The sequence below is a fragment of the Haliotis cracherodii genome, unplaced genomic scaffold, assembly GCF_022045235.1.
Source record: "Haliotis cracherodii isolate W230 unplaced genomic scaffold, xgHalCrac1.p SCAF_10, whole genome shotgun sequence".
NCBI classification, from domain to species: domain Eukaryota; kingdom Metazoa; phylum Mollusca; class Gastropoda; order Lepetellida; family Haliotidae; genus Haliotis; species Haliotis cracherodii.
This window is the reverse complement of record NW_027266265.1, coordinates 58,583,208-58,606,176: the sequence shown is the minus strand read 5'-3', so window position 1 is coordinate 58,606,176 and position 22,969 is coordinate 58,583,208. Positions and strand designations below refer to the sequence as shown.

Here is a 22,969-nt window from a genome sequence, read left to right as displayed (position 1 = left end):
TGTCCCAGCACCAGGTGTCATCATTGCAATCTGCCCCAGCACCTGGCGTCCGCCCGTACCTGCGCTGTGTGTCCTGAATGTATGTGTGACTGACAAGCATTATACTGCTCCGTGTTGCCCTCCGACAATGGCTCTGGAGTTACAAACTAATTATGGTTCAAGAGAATATGAGATCGATTCAGTTAAACATGGCAACTGTGCGAGAGTATAGTCGGCCCCTCCAGCTCGGTGTTATTATTTACCTCTCCGGTGACACCGGGTGTCATGTCCAGAGGATTCAACGTTGGCTGGCGCATCTGAGTGGGGGTTAAACAACACGTATCAGGCAGCATGGCTTCTTATGTTACCGAAGATTCGACATTAACAACGTAGCATCTCGAAACATCGTTACATACGCCATCCTACTCCATCGTTACATAGAGCATACCCCACCATCGTTACATACGGCATACCCCACCATCGTTACATACGGCTTACAACTCCATCGTTACATACGGCTTACAACTCCATCGTTACATACGGCATACCCCGCCATCGTTATATACGACATACCCCACCATCGTTACATACGGCATACCCAACCATCGTTACATACGGCATACCCCACCATCGTTACATACGGCATACCCCACCATCGTTACATACGGCATACCCCACAATCGTTACATACGACACACAACTCCATCGTTACATACGGCATACCCCGCCATCGTTACATACGAAATACCCCACCATCGTTACATACGGCATACCCAACCATCGTTACATACGACATACCCCACCATCGTTACATACGGCATACCCCACCATCGTTACATACGACATACGCCACCATCGTTACATACAGCATACCCGACTATCGTTACATACGGCATACCCCACCATCGTTACATACGACACACAACTCCATCGTTACATCCGGCATACCTCACCATCATTACATACAGCTTACAACTCCATCGTTACATACGGCTTACAACTCCATCGTTACATACGGCATACCCCACCATCGTTACATACGGCTTACAACTCCATCGTTACATACGGCATACCCTACCATCGTTACATAGAGCATACCCCACCATCGTTACATACGGCATACCCCACCATCGTTACATACGGCTTACAACTCCATCGTTACATACGGCTTACAACTCCATTGTTACATACGGCATACCCCGCCATCGTTACATACGACATACCCCGCCATCGTTACATACGGCATACCCAACCATCGTTACATACGGCATACCCCACCATCGTTACATACGGCATACCCCACCATCGTTACATACGGCATACCCCACCATCGTTACATACGACACACAACTCCATCGTTACATACGGCATACCTCACCATCATTACATACGGCTTACAACTCCATCGTTACATACGGCTTACAACTCCATCGTTACATACGGCATACCCCACCATCGTTACATACGGCTTACAACTCCATCGTTACATACGGCATACCCCACCATCGTTACATACGGCTTACAACTCCATCGTTACATACGGCATACCCCACCATCGTTACATACGGCATACCCTACCATCGTTACATACGGCATACCCCACCATCGTTACATACGGCATACCCCACCATCGTTACATACGGCATACCCAACCATCGTTACATACGGTATACCCCACCATCGTTACATACGGCATACCCCACCATCGTTACATACGACACACAACTCCATCGTTACAAACGGCTTACAACTCCATCGTTACATACGGCATACCCCGCCATCGTTACATACGACATACGCCACCATCGTTACATACAGCATACCCGACCATCGTTACATACGGCATACCCCACCATCGTTACATACGACACACAACTCCATCGTTATATACGGCATACCCCACCATCGTTACATACGACACACAACTCCATCGTTATATACGGCATACCCCACCATCGTTACATACGACACACAACTCCATCGTTACATCCGGCATACCTCACCATCATTACATACAGCTTACAACTCCATCGTTACATACGGCTTACAACTCCATCATTACATACGGCATACCCCACCATCGTTACATACGGCTTACAACTCCATCGTTACATACGGCATACCCCACCATCGTTACATACGGCATACCCTACCATCGTTACATACGGCATACCCCACCATCGTTACATACGGCATACCCCACCATCGTTACATACGGCATACCCCACCATCGTTACTTACGACACACAACTCCATCGTTAAAATTGACCGCACAACGAGATGTGATATACTTCTCCATTGTTTTTTCGACATTGGGCGATACGAGTTTAAATTCATAACCTCCCTCCCCTCCCTCCGTCCCTCCCTCCCTCCCTCACTCACTCACCCACTTACTCACGGACGAATCAACGTGGAGTGATAATGACAGATTAGAGTGAGTGAGTATGGTTTTACGCCGCTTCTAGCAATATGTCAGCAATATCACGGCGGGGGACAACAGAAATGGGCTTCATACATTGTACCCATGTCGAGAATCGAATCCAGGTCTTCGGCGTGACGAGCGATCGCTTTAACCACTAGGCTACCCGACCGCCCCTTTGACAGATTAGAATCACGCATATCCTAATGACGAAAAACTAGCAAATAGAGAGTCCAAATTGAATTTACAAGACCATGAAATTACGAAAAACGTTCATAGAAATCGTATTCCACCAAATCAATGACACACAGCGACACGGAAGCTCGCTCTGTGAGGCCAGCCAGGACCCTACTGACATCGACAGCTCCTCAACACACTGTGCCGGCCAATAGCTCTCCAATATATCAGAATCCAGGCGAGTGATCCCCCCAAAATGATATTGACAAGACTGGGTGTGCAATGTACTAGAAACCTCTACATCAACGTCCACTCCTCCACGTGACGTGCTATCTCCTCCGTGTAATGTACACTGATGTATGGTACGATACTCAAACTGCAGGGAGACGGTTCTTAGCGAGCTGGGAGGGCTTCAAGGCCCTCTATGTCGGGTGTGTGTGCAGCTAAACCGGAACACGTAACATTGTTCATATGGGCGGTCAATACAGGATTACTACCATGTGACTGTCACTTCATCATCAAATCAGATCGATTAAGATCAACGGAATGGGTGACACGATTATCAGCTGTTGTATCAGCGCTAAATAATGAAGTAACAAGATTAATCGGAGGAAACCATCCGATGCGATTAAAATTAAATCTGTGACATCCGAATCTTCAGCACCGCGGAGAGGTAAAGAACAAAAACTTCCGGATAGAGTTAGCGTGAAATATTTATACCAGCCCGGTGAACTGGAACGGGGTCAACGCCGTGCAACTGATCCGATTTGGTATCTTAAGATATATAACATTAGTCGGTTGGTTATGAAAGAAGGCGAGCCTTTTCTATATTATCTTAAAGATGGACGGGGCAGGAGATTTGTACGAGAAGTGTTGCTCATAGTTCCCAGCGATACAGTATTACCGCCCTAAGTAACCATAAGCATAGGTAGTTACACCATCCTTATCAATCCATCTCTTTGTATCTAAGGGGGATAATGATGTCTTGTTCATTCTTAATCCATATATCCTGTGATTGTCACGTCACATACGTTTTGGCAGGTTTTTATGAAAGTCCAAATGTATTTATTATATTAAACTCCTGTTAGTCACGATATGGCTGAAATATTGCCGATGTGACTTTTTACTCACTCACTAACTCACTCACAACCGGGTACCCATTACGTCACTACCGGGTACCCATTACGTCACTACCGGGTACCCATTACGTCACTACCGGGTACCCATTACGTCACTACCGGGTACCCATTACGTCACTACCGGGTACCCATCACGCATCAGGCCCTCGTCACGTCTGGTTTAAGGCTGCAGGGATCCTTGTGGAACAACTACTCCGACTAGCCCCATAATCTATGTTGGTTCTACTTCCACTGAACTGGCGCAGTATTTATAGAACTTAAACTAACAACAAGGAACATGGGGCCGGTCGCTTTTGTCTCCCCGATTCCATCCACAATCACATTATCAGCAAAACAAGATGGAATATCGATATGACCAGCAGTTGGGGGTGGACATTCTTCTTCCAGTTTGGTAAGAGGCGGACATCTGACGGTGCTAAATTAGATCAGAACCACGAGGCAGTATGTTTCTAACTCTCTCATGAGAAATACCTATACTGTATTGGCTATGTGACGTGTGGTGAGTCGTCGATCTTCCATTATCATGTCATGTATTTTATCCACAGTCGAACAATCGTTGTCATGGTGTCTGTATGCTGCATTCATCCAGTCCAACAATCGTTGCCTTGGTGCCGGTATCTTGCCTTAATCCAGTCCAACACTGGTTGTCATGGTGCCTGTATGTTGCCTTAATCCAGTCCAACACTGGTTGCCATGGTGCCGGTATGTTGCCTTAATCCAGTCCAACAATCGTTGCCTCGGTGCCTGTATGTTGCCTTAATCCAGTCCAACACTGGTTGTCATGGTGCCTGTATGTTGCTTTAATCCAGTCCAACACTCGTTGCCATGGTGCCTGTATGTTGCTTTAATCGAGACCAACAGTCGTTGCCATGGTGTCTGCATGTTGCCTTAATCCAGTCCAACAATCGTTGCCTTGGTGTCTGCATGTTGCCTTAATCCAGTCCAACACTGGTTGCAATGGTGCCTGTATGTTGCCTTAATCCAGCCCAACACTGGTTGCCATGGTGCCTGCATGTAGCCTTAATCCAGCCGAACACTGTTGGTCATGGTGCCTGTATGTTGCCTTAATTCAGTCCAACACTGGTTGCCATGGTATGTTGTCTTCATCCAGTCGAACACGCGTTGCCATGGTGACTGTTTGTTGCTTTCATATGAAGAAGATTGAAATCCAGGCCGTGTCTACTGGATGCATCACAAGGACGTTCTGACATTTACCTTCAAATTACTTTTTTATTATTTCAATGAAGAAAGTATCAAAGTGATATCTTTTATCTTTGAAGAGAAAGCGTCACGTTTCAAAAAATTAATTATATCCGGAGAACTACAACCCTACATGCACAGACCCAGGATGGCCGCAGTCAAAGACTAAACGTTCTGATCCAAAGGTCGGATTAAATGTGAACCGCGTTGTGTAAGTAAGAGATGAAGATGTTGTGTTGTGTAGAGTAACACAGCCGTGTGTGAAGTGTAGTGTCATACAACCGTGTGTGAAGTGTAGAGTAACACAGCCGTGTGTGAAGTGTAGTGTCATACAGCCGTGTGTGAAGTGTAGTGTCATACAGCCGTGTGTGAAGTGTAGTGTCATACAGCCGTGTGTGAAGTGTAGAGTAACACAGCCGTGTGTGAAGTGTAGTGTCATACAGCCGTGTGTGAAGTGTAGTGTCATACAGCCGTGTGTGTAGTGTAGTGTCATACAGCCGTGTGTGAAGTGAAGTGTCATACAACCGTGTGTGAAGTGTAGTGTCATACAGCCGTGTGTGAAGTGTAGTGTCATACAGCAGTGTGTGTAGTGTAGTGTCATACAACCGTGTGTGAAGTGTAGTGTCATACAGCCGTGTGTGAAGTGTAGAGTAACACAGCCGTGTGTGAAGTGTAGTGTCATACAGCCGTGTGTGAAGTGTAGAGTAACACAGCCGTGTGTGAAGTGTAGTGTCATACAGCCGTGTGTGAAGTGTAGTGTCATACAGCCGTGTGTGAAGTGTAGTGTCATACAGCAGTGTGTGTAGTGTAGTGTCATACAGCCGTGTGTGAAGTGAAGTGTCATACAACAGTGTGTGAAGTGTAATGTCATACAGCCGTGTGTGAAGTGTAGTGTCATACAGCAGTGTGTGTAGTGTAGTGTCATACAACCGTGTGTGAAGTGTAGTGTCATACAGCCGTGTGTGAAGTGTAGAGTAACACAGCCGTGTGTGAAGTGTAGTGTCATACAGCCGTGTGTGAAGTGTAGTGTCATACAGCCGTGTGTGAAGTGTAGAGTAACACAGCCGTGTGTGAAGTGTAGAGTAACACAGCCATGTGTGAAGTGTAGTGTCATACAGTTGTGTGTGAAGTGTAGTGTCATACAGCCGTGTGTGAAGTGTGGTGTCATACAACCGTGTGTGAAGTGTAGTGTCATACAGCCGTGTGTGAAGTGTAGTGTCATACAACCGTGTGTGAAGTGTAGTGTCATACAACCGTGTGTGAAGTGTAGTGTCATACAATCGTGTGTGAAGTGTAGTGTCATACAGCCGTGTGTGAAGTGTAGTGTCATACAATCGTGTGTGAAGTGTAATGTCATACAACCGTGTGTGAAGTGTAGTGTCATACAGCCGTGTGTGAAGTGTAGTGTCATACAGCCGTGTGTGAAGTGTAGTGTCATACAACCGTGTGTGAAGTGTAGTGTCATACAGCCGTGTGTGAAGTGTAGTGTCATACAACCGTGTGTGAAGTGTAGTGTCATACAGCCGTGTGTGAAGTGTAGAGTAACACTGCCGTGTGTGAAGTGTAGTGTCATACAGCCTTGTGTGAAGTGTAGTGTCATACAACCGCATGTGAAGTGTAATGTCATACAGCCGTGTGTGAAGTGTAGTGTCATACAGCCGTGTGTGAAGTGTAGTGTCATACAACCGTGTGTAAAGTGTAGTATCATACAGCCGTGTGTGAAGTGTAGTGTCATACAGCCGTGTGTGAAGTGTAGTATCATACAGCCGTGTGTGAAGTGTAGTGTCATACAGCCGTGTGTGAAGTGTAGTATCATGCAGCCGTGTGTGAAGTGTAGTGTCATACAGCCGTGTGTGAAATGTAGTGTCATACAGCCGTGTGTGAATAGTGATCAAACTAAGACCTCTGACGTTGTCCTCTTAGGGGTGGATTAAACTAATACATGTTGTACAGCCTACCTCAGGACGGGAAGCGGGTAGCCTTGTGGTTAAGTCACGCCGTAGCCTCGGGTTCGATTGCCCTGGTGACTTCAACACGTGACACTCGTCTTTAGGAAGGATTAAACTTATACGCGTGACACTATCTTCCTTAGGAAGAATCAAACTAATACACGGGTCACTCAACTTTAGCAAGGATCCAACTAATACATGTGCCTCTGTCTTCTTTGACTTTTAACCTAATGACGTCGTATTGCTGCAAATCGCACAGAATCGGTGTTGTCACTAAACGTCGAGTTAACCTGATGACATGGTACGTCTCCCATGACATATGGCTGCATCATACCTTTGTGGTATCTCATGCGGAAGCCAGTTTTGGATGCCATGTCCGACAAGCTGGTTTCACTGCGATGTCCGACAAGCTGGTTTCACTGCCATGTCCGACAAGTTGGTTTCACTGCGATGTCCGACAAGCTGGTTTCACTGCCTTGTCCGACAAGCTAGTTTCACTGCCATGTCCGACAAGCTGGTTTCACTGCGATGTCCGACAAGCTGGTTTCACTGCCATGTCCGACAAGCTAGTTTCACTGCCATGCCCGACAATCTGGTTTCACTGCCTTGTCCGACAAGCTGGTTTCAGTGCAATGTCCGGCAAGCTGGTTTCACTGCCTTGTCCGGCAAGCTGGTTTCACTGCCTTGTCCGACAAGCTGGTTTCACTGCCTTGTTCGACAAGCTGGTTTAAACTGCCATATCCGGCAATCTGGTTTCACTGCCTTGTCCGACAAGCTGGTTTCACTGCCATGTCCGACAAGCTGGTTTCACTGCATTTTCCGACATGCTGGTTTCACTGCCATGTCCGACAAGCTGGTTTCACTGTCATATTTCATACATACACAGACACACACACAGACACACACACAGACAAACACACAGACAGACACACACACACAGACGCACGCATGCACGCACGCACGCACGAACGAACGCATGCACGCACAAACAGACAGAAACACGCACGCACGCACGCACGCACGCACACACACTCACACACACACACATCCTTGGCTCTCCATACTGCGGCCTAATGTTACCCGGCCGTTGAGTGCTATTGTTGTGATGACTCCACGCATTAACGGGCTATACTACCTGGAGCCTTCCATGCTGCCCCCAGTGTACTTAATGTGGGATCTCATCAGCTGTCAGGTGAGCCTGCCTGTGCGTATCAGGTTGACTGTCTCCCGTAGCATCATTTAATTCAGTTTTCTATATTTCACGGAAAGTCTGCCGATGTGCGCTGTACGATTTACAGCAAGCATCTTCATCTCCGACTGGTTTCAAATTCTGAAATTATTTCTAATATATATACCAACATTTAATCTCTTCAAAATTTATTTACCTCTACTTGCTTTATTTCATCGAAAATGAACCCTGAATAAGGATTCCGGATCGAAAACAAAAACCTCTGGGGTTTTTGTAGGAGCCGCCAGCTTTGTTTTTCAAAACCCGTACCAGTTTATGATTTTAATCTTAAATCAATATTGTGTTCAGAAGAGGAAATGACTGCAGGAATGTATGTTAGCGAGGATAGAAATATGACACATCAACGCCACAGAATAACTCGTCTCGATTACAAGCCGAACAGATAACATTGGGCGTATATGGCGAAATAGCGTTAAAATGTATGTGAATGTATGGCTACAAATCAGTGATGACACCAGGTGTTCGTGTATGGCTACAAATCAGTGATGACACCAGGTGTTCGTGTATGGCTACACATCAGTGATGACAACAGGTGTTCGTGTATGGCTACAAATCAGTGATGACACAAGGTGTTCGTGTATGGCTACAAATCAGTGATGACACCAGGTGTTCGTGTATGGCTACACATCAGTGATGACACCAGGTGTTCGTGTATGGCTACAAATCAGTGATGACACCAGGTGTTCGTGTATGGCTACACATCAGTGATGACAACAGGTGTTCGTGTATGGCTACACATCAGTGATGACACCAGGTGTTCGTGTATGGCTATACATCAGTGATGACACCAGGTATTCGTGTATGGCTACAAATCAGTGATGACACCAGGTGTTCGTGTATGGCTACACATCAGTGATGACACCAGGTGTTCGCGAGAAGGATCAGCGTGTTCTGCCCTGCCATGAGCACCCGACAGTCGCTGATGTAGCACAACAGTCAAGTGGCTCGGAGCTCACACTTGATTCTACTGCAGCCATCAGGCGCAAGAAAGGACTTTCGTCTTCGGAGGAAGTAATTTCTGTGAGATGGAAGAAACAGATTAATTTCACCAGAAACAGTGAATGAACACCAGCTGGAATGGGGATTCGCGATTCCAAATAGGAAACATGCAAACACTCAATCGATCGGGTAAGCTATTGAAATATCGCGCATAGTCAATCCTGGTGCCTATTTGTTAAACAGACATAGCATGCTTCGTGTGATAGGTGCATATTTGTTCTTTAGATGGGACGCATAAGACCACATTTACCCCCAGGGATCCCGCAAAACCGATATCTTACTGACATTGTAAAAAAACGTTTAAACAAATTCTTCAGCATTGATAGAAAACAACTGTTCAATTGAGTTAAGGTTAATATAACTTGTGCCATGTCACGTGAGTATCACTGACTCGGGGGAAAAAGCGTCTGCTTTTTACTTCGAAGCGGGGTATAAGGGATATATACTCCATCTGAGAAATAAACGTGCACACTGTTATCTTCGTGGTGGGTTATAAGGAATTTATTCCCCCTCTCAGAAATTCAAGTGCAGCCTGTCTTATTCGTGTCGGGGTATAAGAGATTGATTCTACCGCTGAGAAATGTATTTCCCTCCAAGGCGGGACACATCAAGGTCACGTGAACCAATCAGATCTCATCATTCTGATATGGATGTATTCTAAATACATGTTATTCAGATATATCATTCGTCGTTACGACAGATACATAGGTGTTACACAGAAATATCATTTGTCATTACGGTATACATATAAACATCATCATTTAGACCCTTTTAACTTGAATTTAGCGTTTTAGCATACATTGGGATAAGTCAGAAAGTTTGATTGCGTGTCCGTTCAAGGATATTCTCGCTACGACCCCCCCCCCCCCTCGCTACAACCCATCCTCGCTACAACCCATCCCCGCTACAACCCATCCCCGCTACAACCCATCCTCGCTACAACCCATCCTCGCTACAACCCATCCTCGCTACAACCCATCCCCGCTACAACCCATCCTCGCTACAACCTATCCCCGCTACAACCCATCCTCGCTACAACCCATCCCAGAGAACAAAAGGAAGGAAAGTACATCCAAACTTTCGTAGTATCGACTCGATCCGTGTCTAGACTACAGTGACAATCTAGTATCACAGTACACCTTAGTATCACAGTACACCTTAGTATCCCAGTACACCTTAGTATCACAGTACACCTTAGTATCACAGTACACCTTAGTATCACAGTGCACCTTAGTATCACAGTGCACCTTAGTATCACAGTACACCTTAGTATCACAGTACACCTTAGTATCACAGTACACCTTAGTATCACAGTACACCTTAGTATCACAGTGCACCGTAGTATCACAGTACACCTTAGTATCACAGTACACCTTAGTATCACAGTGCACCTTAGTATCACAGTGTACCTTAGTATCACAGTACACCTTAGTATCACAGTACACCTTAGTATCACAGTACACCTTAGTATCACAGTACACCTTAGTATCACAGTGCACCGTAGTATCACAGTACATCTTAGTATCACAGTGCACCGTAGTATCACAGTACACCTTAGTATCACAGTACACCTTAGTATCACAGTACACCTTAGTATCACAGTACACCTTAGTATCACAGTACACCTTAGTATCAATGTGGCACATCTTTTACTTTTCAATCATCGGCCAACACTATGACTGACACATCATATAGCCACAGGTTCATTAACAACTTCTGAAATTTCTCCCGTCACGTTTATTATGTCGTATCATGACGTGTGGTCCTTGACTAACTGAGGTAGTTCATAACAGACCTTTCTCATCTAATGAGGATACTATTTGAATACATTTCTTGTAAGGAAACAACAAAGTTGTTCCCGTAGAACACGTTGAGCATACATACTCTCATTTCACTACTCGTTTTGAGGAACTATTCTATTCCGCGACACAGCTGGTTGTCAGTGGAAACATGAAGTCACACGTACTAAATATACTAAAATAAAAAAAGTATAAGCATTTACTTTCACTTTCTCACAGGCTCCGACGTTCATACAGTTTGACCCTCACACTATGATGGGTCAATATATTATTCTTAAATGTCATTCGTCGTTACGGTAGATATGTATGTGTTACATAGGTATAGCATTCGTCGTTACGGTAGATAAGTATGTGTTACAAGGGTATAGCATTCGTCGTTACGGTAGATATACATGAATATAGGGGTATACCATTCGTCGTTACGGTAGGTATATATGTGTTACATGGGTATAGCATTCATCGTTACGGTAGATATATATGTGTAATACGAGTATACCATTCGTCGTTACGGTAGGTATGTATGTGTTACATAGGTATAGCATTCGTCGTTACGGTAGATATACATGAATATAGGGGTATACCATTCGTCGTTACGGTAGATATATATGTGTTACATGGGTATACCATTCGTCGTTACGGTAGATATGTATGTGTTACATGGGTATAGCATTCGTCGTTACGGTAGATATACATGAATATAGGGGTATACCATTCATCGTTACGGTAGATATATATGTGTAATACGAGTATACCATTCGTCGTTACGGTAGATATGTATGTGTTACATGGGTATAGCATTCGTTGTTATGGTAGATATACATGAACATAGGGGTATACAATTCGCCGTTACGGTAGATATATATGTGTTATACGAGTATACCATTCGTCGTTACGGTAGATATACATGTGTTACATGGGTATACCATTCGTCGTTACGATAGATATATATGTGTTACATTGGTATACAATTCGCTGTTACGGTAGATATGTACGTGTTACATGGGTATACCATTCGTCGTTACGGTAGATATATATGTGTTACATGGGTATAGCATTCGTTGTTACGGTAGATATACATGAATATAGGGGTATACCATTCGTCGTTACGGTAGATATGTATGTGTTACATGGGTATAGCATTCGTCGTTACGGTAGATATATATGTGTTACTTGGGTATAGCATTCGTCGTTACGGTAGATATATATGTGTTACATGGGTATACAATTTGTCGTTACGGTATATATATATGTGTTACATGGGTATAGCATTCGTCATTACTGTATATATATATATATATATATATATATATATATATATATATATATATATGTGTGTTATACGGGTATACCATTCGTCGTTACGGTATATATATATATATATATATGTGTTATAAGGGTATACCATTCGTCGTTACGGTATATATATATATATATATATATATATATATACATGTGTTATACGGGTATACCATTCGTCATTTGATGTTAGAACCTACATCTAGAGTAGATGGTACATTTTGAAAACAGGTGGTGGACGCCACTTCTATATATCTGTTACGAATGTTACAATTCATGTCAGTTTCAACTGTCTCGTCATGTCATGCTCTTGTAACATTAGCCCTGCCTTCAACACACTCCATGCATGGTTGTCAGTACAGATGTCGCTTGAGGGAAACACGCAACCCCACGTAACATTACACCTGCCTTCAACATACTCCAACACGCAACTACACGTGCAGGTCACCCACACAGTCTCTAGTTTCTCATATATACTACTCAAAACAAGTTAAGGGTGAACCAGTTTGAAGCAATAATGAGGTCATTGGACCAGAACCTGTATATACAAAATGCACCATTTCAACGAAAATGAGTATTAACAAGTATTCTTGAATCATTTGTCACGCGCCATGTGTCGTACATGTGTTGCACAAGTGTTGTACAAGTGTCGTACAGTTGTCGTTTAAGTGTCGTTTAAGTGTCGTTCAAGTGTCGGACAGCTGTGCAAGTGTCGTTCAAGTGTCGGACAGCTGTGCAAGTGTTGTTCAAGTGTCGTGCAAGTGTTGTTCAAGTGTCGGACAGCTGTGTAAGTGTTGTTCAAGTGTCGTACAGCTGTGCAAGTGTCGTTCAAGTGTCGGACAGCTGTGCAAGTGTCGTGCAAGTGTCGTGCAAGTGTCGTTCAAGTGTCGGACAGCTCTGCAAGTGTTGTTCAAGTGTCGTTCAAGTGTCGTTCAAGTGTCGGACAGCTGTACAAGTATCGTTCAAGTGTCGTGCAAGTGTCGGACAGCTGTGCAAGTGTTGTTTAAGTGTCGTGCAAGTGTCGGACAGCTGTACAAGTGTTGTTCAAGTGTCGTGCAAGTGTCGGACAGCTGTGCAAGTGTTGTTCAAGTGTCGTGCAAGTGTCGGATAGCTGTGCAAGTGTTGTTCAAGTGTCGTACAGCTGTGCAATTGTCGTTCAAGTGTCGGACAGCTGTGCAAGTGTCGTTCAAGTGTCGGACAGCTTTGCAAGTGTTGTTCAAGTGTCGTGCAAGTGTCGTTCAAGTGTCGTACAGCTGTGCAAGTGTCGTTCAAGTGTCGGACAGCTGTGACAAGTGTCGTTCAAGTTATATATATATATATATATATATATATATATATATACAGTAATGACGAATGCTATACCCATGTAACACATATATATATACCGTAACGACAAATTGTATACCCATGTAACACATATATATCTACCGTAACGACGAATGCTATACCCAAGTAACACATATATATCTACCGTAACGACGAATGCTATACCCATGTAACACATACATATCTACCGTAACGACGAATGGTATACCCCTATATTCATGTATATCTACCGTAACAACGAATGCTATACCCATGTAACACATATATATCTACCGTAACGACGAATGGTATACCCATGTAACACATACATATCTACCGTAACAGCGAATTGTATACCAATGTAACACATATATATCTATCGTAACGACGAATGGTATACCCATGTAACACATGTATATCTACCGTAACGACGAATGGTATACTCGTATAACACATATATATCTACCGTAACGGCGAATTGTATACCCCTATGTTCATGTATATCTACCATAACAACGAATGCTATACCCATGTAACACATACATATCTACCGTAACGACGAATGGTATACTCGTATTACACATATATATCTACCGTAACGATGAATGGTATACCCCTATATTCATGTATATCTACCGTAACGACGAATGCTATACCCATGTAACACATACATATCTACCGTAACGACGAATGGTATACCCATGTAACACATATATATCTACCGTAACGACGAATGGTATACCCCTATATTCATGTATATCTACCGTAACGACGAATGCTATACCTATGTAACACATACATACCTACCGTAACGACGAATGGTATACTCGTATTACACATATATATCTACCGTAACGATGAATGCTATACCCATGTAACACATATATACCTACCGTAACGACGAATGGTATACCCCTATATTCATGTATATCTACCGTAACGACGAATGCTATACCCTTGTAACACATACTTATCTACCGTAACGACGAATGCTATACCTATGTAACACATACATATCTACCGTAACGACGAATGACATTTAAGAATAATATATTGACCCATCATAGTGTGAGGGTCAAACTGTATGAACGTCGGAGCCTGTGAGAAAGTGAAAGTCAATGCTTATACTTTTTTTATTTTAGTATTTTAGTACGTGTGACACTTGTACGACAACTTTACGACACATGTTCGACACTTGCACGACACTTGCACAGCTGTACGACACTTGAACGACAACTGTACGACACATGTTCGACACTTAAACGACACTTGCACAGCTGTCCGACACTTGAACGACACTTGCACAGCTGTACGACACTTGCACAGCTGTCCGACACTTGAACGACACTTGAACGACACTTGCACGACACTTGAACGACACTTGCACAGCTGTACGACACTTGAACAACACTTGCACAGCCGTACGACACTTGCACAGCTGTCCGACACTTGAACGACACTTGAACGACACTTGCACGACACTTGAACGACACTTGCACAGCTGTACGACACTTGAACGACACTTGCACAGCTGTACGACACTTGCACAGCTGTCCGACACTTGAACGACACTTGAACGACACTTAAACGACACTTGCAAGACACTTGAACGACACTTGCACAGCTGTACGACACTTGCACAGCTGTCCGACACTTGAACGACACTTGTGTCAAGTGTCGGACAGCTGTGCAAGTGTCGTACAGCTGTGCAAGTGTCGTTCAAGTGTCGTACAGCTGTGCAAGTGTCGTTCAAGTGTCGTGCAAGTGTCGTTCAAGTGTCGTTCAAGTGTCGGACAGCTGTGCAAGTGTCGTACGGCTGTGCAAGTGTTGTTCAAGTGTCGTACAGCTGTGCAAGTGTCGTTCAAGTGTCGTGCAAGTGTCGTTCAAGTGTCGTTCAAGTGTCGGACAGCTGTGCAAGTGTCGTACAGCTGTGCAAGTGTCGTTCAAGTGTCGGACAGCTGTGCAAGTGTCGTTCAAGTGTTGTGGAAGTGTCGTTCAAGTGTTGTACAGCTGTGCAAGTGTCGTGTAAGTGTCGAACATGTGTCGTACAGTTGTCGTTCAAGTGTCGTACAGCTGTGCAAGTGTCGTGCAAGTGTCGAACATGTGTCGTAAAGTTGTCGTACAAGTGTCGTAAAGTTGTCGTACAAGTGTCGTTCAAGTGTCGTACAAGTGTCGTACAGCTGTACAAGTGTCGTACAGTTGTCGTACAAGTGTCGTATAGTTTTCATAGACGCCTCGTCTCGTATAAGTGCCGTACAATTGTCTTTCAAGTGCCGTGCTGTCGAAATGGAGGTGACAACTTTCAAATACAGAATCATTCACCCACCTGTGTTTATCCCTTACTTATCATCCATCTATCCCTCGTTCATCCTCCATTTTTCTCTGCTTATCCTTTAGTTATCCCTGTCTTATCCTTTATGTATCTCTCGCTTATCCCCTATTTATCCCCTGCTTATCTTCCATTTATCCATTACTTATCCTCTATTTATTCTTGCTTATCTTCTATTTATCCATTACTTTTCCTCTATTTATCCCTTGTTTATCCAGGGGGCACGGGTGGCCCAGTTGTCTAAGGCGCCGCGATTCGCTGTGCAGAGTTGCGTCACTTCGGCACGCCAGAAACCTATGATTGTGGGTTCGAATCCCGGTTCGCCCCAATTATGTTTCTAGGTTTGTCAGCACCATACCCGTGCTCGTGGGTTTCACCGAAGTCGTAAACATCTAAAACCTGCATCACTTCGGGCTTTCCTCCCACATTAAGCTGACACGCCGCGATATGACTGGAATACTGTTAAAAGCGGCGTTAAACCTAACTCACTCACTCACACCTTGCTTTTCCTCATGTATCCCTGGCTTATCATCTATTTATCCCCGGCTTATCCTCTATGTACCCCTGGCTTATCCTCTATGTATCCCTGGTTAATCCTCTATTTATTCTCGGCTTATCCTCTATTTATCCCCGGCTTATCCTCTATGCATCCCTGGCTTATCCTCTATTTATCCCCAGCTTATCCGCTATGTACCCCTGGCTTATCCTCTATTTATCCCTTGCTTGTCATCTATTTATCCCTCGCTTGTCATCTATTTATCCCTCGCTTATCCTCATGTATCCCTGGCTTATCCTCTATTTATTCCTTGCGTATCCTGTATTTATCCCCAGCTTGTCCTCTATTTACCCATGCCATCTGCCCTATCATTGATTCGAGGACTGATCAGCAAGCAGCTGGTTGAAATGTTCCCAAGCTGGTGTTGAGACACACAAAGCTGATCAGGTTCAGTATGCACTTTGCTTGTTAGTGACTGCATTCACGGCTAGGTACATATGGCAGCCTAGTGGTGCCTTCACGTCAGGGTATATATGAGAGCTCAGTGATGCCTTCACGGCAAGGTACATATGGCAGCCTAGTGATGCCTTCGAGTCAGGGTATATATGACAGCTCAGTGATGCCTTCACGGCATGGTATATATGGCAGCCCAGTGATGCCTTCACGGCAAGGTACATATGGCAACCCAGTGATGCCTTCACGACAAGGCATATATGGCAGCTCAGTGATGCCTTCAAGGCAAGGTACATATGGCAGCCTGGTATGTGGATCCCTTTTACCTTACCTCGGACAATGTCCGCATGCGTTTTCTGAAATAGATTCAAAGTTTTTATCTCGGTAGTTAAGTTTCTCAAAGCACGAAATATAGATTACCTTGGTAGTTGGTGATTACTTGCAGTGGCAGGGTTACATCCCCTGTTGTCGAGAGAGGTGACGCTCGCCTCGCCACACCAACGGGATTTACAAGTCCATTACTACACTCTTCTTTAAGTGGATTTAGACCGCGGAACTATCGCCCTAGTATCTCCCTCAACTATCATCTGGAACAATCTCCCTTGTGCAGTACTAGACAGCTGAGTATTTGCTATCAAGTAACAAATTAATCACCATGTTTTCGTGGGGTTGGGTAGGCAAGAATCATCAACTCTGTACGACGTATTATCCGACCAGAACGGTCATCCATCTTCTTCAGCGCCACATATGAACACAGCATAGCCTAACCCCTCACCCCGCGTCAACACTTTACTCTTTCTGGACGTCGTCATAACATAATGACACACACACCCGTACGCATGCACGCTCGCACACACGCACACACACGCACACGCACACACACACAGAGGCAGATATATACACCGACTTATAGTTCGGTCAGTACAGGAGTATCACAGTTAGGTGAATGCAACAGTGTCACAGTTAGGTAAGTACAGGAGTATCACAGTTAGGTGAATGCAACAGTGTCACAGTTAGGTAAGTACAGGAGTATCACAGTTAGGTGAATGCAACAGTGTCACAGTTAGGTAAGTACAGGAGTATCACAGTTAGGTGAATGCAACAGTTTCACAGTTAGGTAAGTACAGGAGTATCACAGTTAGGTAAATGCAACAGTGTCACAGTTAGGTAAGTACAGGAGTATCACAGTTAGGTGAATGCAACAGTTTCACAGTTAGGTAAGTACAGGAGTATCACAGTTAGGTAAATGCAACAGTGTCACAGTTAGGTAAGTACAGGAGTATCACAGTTAGGTGAATGCAACAGTGTCACAGTTAGGTAAGTCTGAAATATTCAGAGAAAGTTGGTTTAAAGATGACACAGTTTCGTTCCACAATCACCGTCCTTATTTTGTCGTATTCGTTTTCTATTGTGTGCATGCATTATTTCTGCATCTATTGAGGACAATAGGGCCACTGGTAATCAAACAAAACCAATTGTGTTTTGATATCGACCGCAAAGTAAATTATCAAAGTAAAGGTTATTTGTCAAGTAGAAATGTTGTTTTTTTATTGTCGCACACAATATAGACTCAATGCACGGCATTTCCCCCGATAGTTTTAACCATCTATTGTTTAGGCGTTTTCCAGATAGTTTTAAGTATCTATTGTTAGTGGTGTTTTATCACCTAGCTTGGATAATCCTGATAAACAGATTTTCCAGAATGACGAATCTGACTGCGGAATAACGTTCGTGCAGAGGTTTACACTGCAATAGAGCATGCGGGTCCCTTGTACACTGCAATAGAGCATGCGGGTCCCTTGTACATCGCAATAGAGCATGCGGGTCCCTTGTACACGGCAATAGAGCATGCGGGTCCCTTGTACTCGGCAATAGAGCATGCGGGTCCCTTGTACACGGCAATAGAGCATGCGGGTCCCTTCTACACGGCAATAGAGCATGCGGGTCCCTTGTACACGAGAATAGAGCATGCGGGTCCCTTGTACACGGCAATAGAGCATGCGGGTCCCTTGTACACGACAATAGAGCATGCGGGTCCCTTGTACACGGCAATAGAGCATGCGGGTCCCTTGTACACGGCAATAGAGCATGCGGGTCCCTTGTACACGACAATAGAGCATGCGGGTCCCTTGTACACGGCAATAGAGCATGCGGGTCCCTTGTACACGGCAATAGAGCATGCGAGTCCCTTGTACTCGGCAATAGAGCATGCGGGTCCCTTGTACACGACAATAGAGCATGCGAGTCCCTTGTACACGGCAATAGAGCATGCGGGTCCCTTGTACACGGCAATAGAGCATGCGGGTCCCTTGTACACGGCAATAGAGCATGCGGGTCCCTTGTACACGACAATAAAGCATGCGGGTCCCTTGTACACGGCAATAGAGCATGCGGGTCCCTTGTACACGACAATAAAGCATGCGGGTCCCTTGTACACGACAATAGAGCATGCGTCCCTTGTACACGGCAATAGAGCATGCGGGTCCCTTGTACACGGCAATAGAGCATGCGGGTCCCTTGTACACGGCAATAGAGCATGCGGGTCCCTTGTACACGACAATAAAGCATGCGGGTCCCTTGTACACGGCAATAGAGCATGCGGGTCCCTTGTACACGACAATAAAGCATGCGGGTCCCTTGTACACGACAATAGAGCATGCGGGTCCCTTGTACACGGCTCTCGTGCTGTCTGTGTGTCCGACTCTGTATAATGGCTGGAGTGATAAACTGCTATTTTATCTGACCACTTCATGTCGGGACTACTTTCACACAAAACAATTTTTTTTGGTCAAATAACATGTTTATCTCATCTCCTGGTTTAGTTTTGATTGCTTGCGTCACTCAGGAAAACATCAGCATGTCCACATCACTCAATAACATAAACATGTAATATGACAAAAAAAGAAAGAAATAGTTTTGTGTGTAATGTTTTTGTGTACTGATCTAAAAACCCTGGGCCGACAGAGTTATCCTGTATGTGCTGTCCAGTGTCGCGAGCCCAGGAGAAGCCCAGCATGTCTCCGTTCATCGGAGTCATCTCGTTCTCCCGATCAATTCACATTGTGTTTACATGTACAATATGTCGCCAGCAATAAAACACTCGTTTGGAAACACATGCCTGAAATATTAAAAAGCACCACATATGCCTTTTGATGAAGTACTTTAATGTGCTGGTATAACGTTCACACCACACTATACGTGAAGGTGCTGTTTTAGTGCCCGAGGCTGACCTCTGGTTGTTAAACGCCAGCACCTGTTTCACCAGTCCACGGGCATGCCGCACATCAAGATGTCCTCTGATAAAAACAACTAACTCGTATATCGTGATACGGTCCTCTGATCAAAACAACTAACTCGTATATAGTGATACGGTCTTCTGATCAAAACAACTTTGTCGTATATAATGATACGGTCCTCGGGCCAAACAACTATGTCGTGACACGGTCCTCGGGCCAAACAACTATGTCGTGATACGGTCCAGCGTGCGGGGTGATTGCAAGGGACAACTGGCGTTAATCATTCATGATATTGATATAGTGGACATTCCTGTCCAGCGTAAAACGACTCTCCCTTGAGGCTAATTATCCCACCATCCACACAATGCCTGCCTTCTATCACATGCGGCCTCATCACTGCTACATTGGAAAAGGATATACTGTTAGAAATAGCGACCAGAACCCACTACATCCGTCACATACAGACTGCTACACGGTTTGAGATCTGTAGATGCCGCCGAGGATGTTAACAACGTGGGCAGTTCATCTAGCGGCGACATCAACATCGACGTCCTTGGGACCAGAGCTTGACAGAACGAGCTCTGATGATAGACTGTTTATGTAGTGAAGACCAAACACTGACATGATGTCCTACCAGAGTTGTTCTCCCCGTCATCACAACAATCAGCTGGTACAGTGTACAGTATGCGACTAAGTGGTGCTGCACAATGTTGGTCAATATAAATTATTCTTCCTAATAAACAAACAACATTCGAAATGTTTCAATACATATAAATCATTCTGTGAATAAGTAGAAAAGCGTTAAACACCTTCGCTCTTCTTGACATGGGGGTTAAACAATGTGATGCGCTGCCATGTCTTGGCTCGATCTCCCCTCCAAGCCTACCTCCCCTGTTAACACTGCAACAGTCTCGACTCGGACCTTCGTAGTCCTGCACCATGACCGTGGAATATATTTATTTTATGAAAAAATAATAATCTAGAAATGCATACAAAAGCAAGTCTGAAATCAGCATAGGGAATTTTTTTTATTTTTAGAGTCAAGAAGGATATTGTGTAATATAAGATTTCAGAGACTAAATGTTAGTCTAGGACCTTCGCTATTAAAGTGTGTGTGTGTGTGTGTGTGTGTGTGTGTGTGTGTGTGGAGGGGGGGGGGATCATTGTTTTATCGGGGACAGTGAAATAATGGAGTTATGGATTACTCAAAGATCGTTTGTTTGTAGCAACCTGCAACTCACAGCTGTGTGTCGTCCGTGCTGCACGACGCCAGCGTGACTGATCACACAGGCATGGGAGGAATGGAAACCCAGTGTTAACACTAAAGGAGTCGACCACACTCTCTTATAAAATAATTGATCGGGTGGTCAGGCTCGTTGATTCATGTCATCGTATCCTAATTGCGTGCATCGGTGTTCACGATGTCGATCACCGAATTGCCTGGTCCAGGCTCCATTATTTACAGAACGCCGGCATATAGTTGGAAAATTGCTGAGTGCGGCGTTAAACAAAAAACAAACAAACAAATAAACAAACAAAAACTGACTTGATACGCAACAGTCAGACATCAGTTCAGTCGAGGAGTCCACATGGGACGACATAGCCCATGTTTCATAGGGCATAGGACGAGATATAGGAGGCATAGATGTTCATATTAATATGAGGTTGGGGCTTATATAGCCGATGTATTGCTAAAGAGCCGATGAATTGCTGTATAACAGATGTATTGTCTGTATGAATGATGTAAAAGCCTTTTCGATTGGATTTGGTACCATTGTCTGTCATGGTACCGAGGCCCGTGGGTGCTGACTGGTTTGTAGATTCAGAACACAAACATAGCTGCTGGTGACGGATTTACCGGAGACGCATGTGGTCACCGTGGTCAATGATTGATTCAAGTGTAGTTACTTTCTTAATGTACTAACACCGCCTCAACCACATCTGCTGGCTAAGCCTGTGAGTGACGATGTTAGGATCACATGTAAGTGTTATACTCAGGTCTGTGTCGGAGTGTAGTTGTTACCTCCACGCATGGCGTAGTGCAGTGTGAGAGGTTCTTCAAACAGTTTATATGTACTTACCTATGCTAATGTCTAGATCTCCCAGGTAGTCTGACGTCGTGAACTGGCGAGCGATGGACGTTTTTCCCACGCCCATAGTTCCAACAACTAAAACTTTGAAAGGGTTAATCCCGAACGCTGACCCGGTGCTGTTGGCCACGCTGCTCTGAGACAGCGAACTGGACGTTCGGGAGAGGGGGGTCAACTCTGTCATACTCCCGCTGCCAGAACTCAGCACACTGTTAGTACTCCTTGACCGGAGCGAGTCCCCTCTGTTCACGACACGCCCTTTAGAAGTTGTCACAAAAGACCTCAGAGTATACACACTGTCATATTCCGCACTTTCGCTGTATGGAGACAGGTACTGCACTGGCTTCTTTAAGTCGTTTCGTGATGGCAAGCTGCTAGTCCTGGGTCTCATTTCTTCTAATTCAACATTTTCTAAAAATCGTCTTTTAGGTTTCTTCAGAGAGGTTGCCCTTTTCTTGGGGCGAGGACTTATGTTTAAGTTGGACATTTGTTTGACTGGGCTGCCCCTCGAGAGACTCCCGGATTCTCCCTGGTACTCCGCCATCCCTACTGTGCAGCCCCACAGACGTAGGGATAATCCTGACCACCTCGTCACAGCGAACGCTGCATTGATTTTCACCACAACCCTCTGCAAGCGTTCTCCAATACCCAGTGTGACAGTGCTGCCGTAGTAGCCTATAGTCGCACAGGTTGCCGGAGTGAATGACTGTTTAATGCGCAGCTTAACATCGGCCAGAGTGTGCGTGGTCATTGCTATTCACAACAGGCCGCCAGCGGTTATCAGCAGAAGACATTGCGGGTTTACACAGCTCCTAGTTCCGTGGTACATAGCTCAAGCCTCAGACGCTTGTGTC

The 22,969-nt window shown here is 44.8% G+C and overlaps 1 protein-coding gene across 1 annotated transcript in view; it reads right to left on the bottom strand.

Annotated features, from left to right (window-relative positions):
• Positions 1-22,659, bottom strand: part of LOC139453035 (GTP-binding protein Rit2-like) — an 81,920-nt gene extending 59,261 nt beyond the window's left edge. The window contains exon 1 of the mRNA XM_071234662.1: positions 22,107-22,659. Coding sequence (XP_071090763.1) covers positions 22,107-22,659 — 553 coding nt within the window. The remainder of the gene's footprint in view (positions 1-22,106) is intronic.
• Positions 22,660-22,969: the final 310 nt, after the last annotated feature.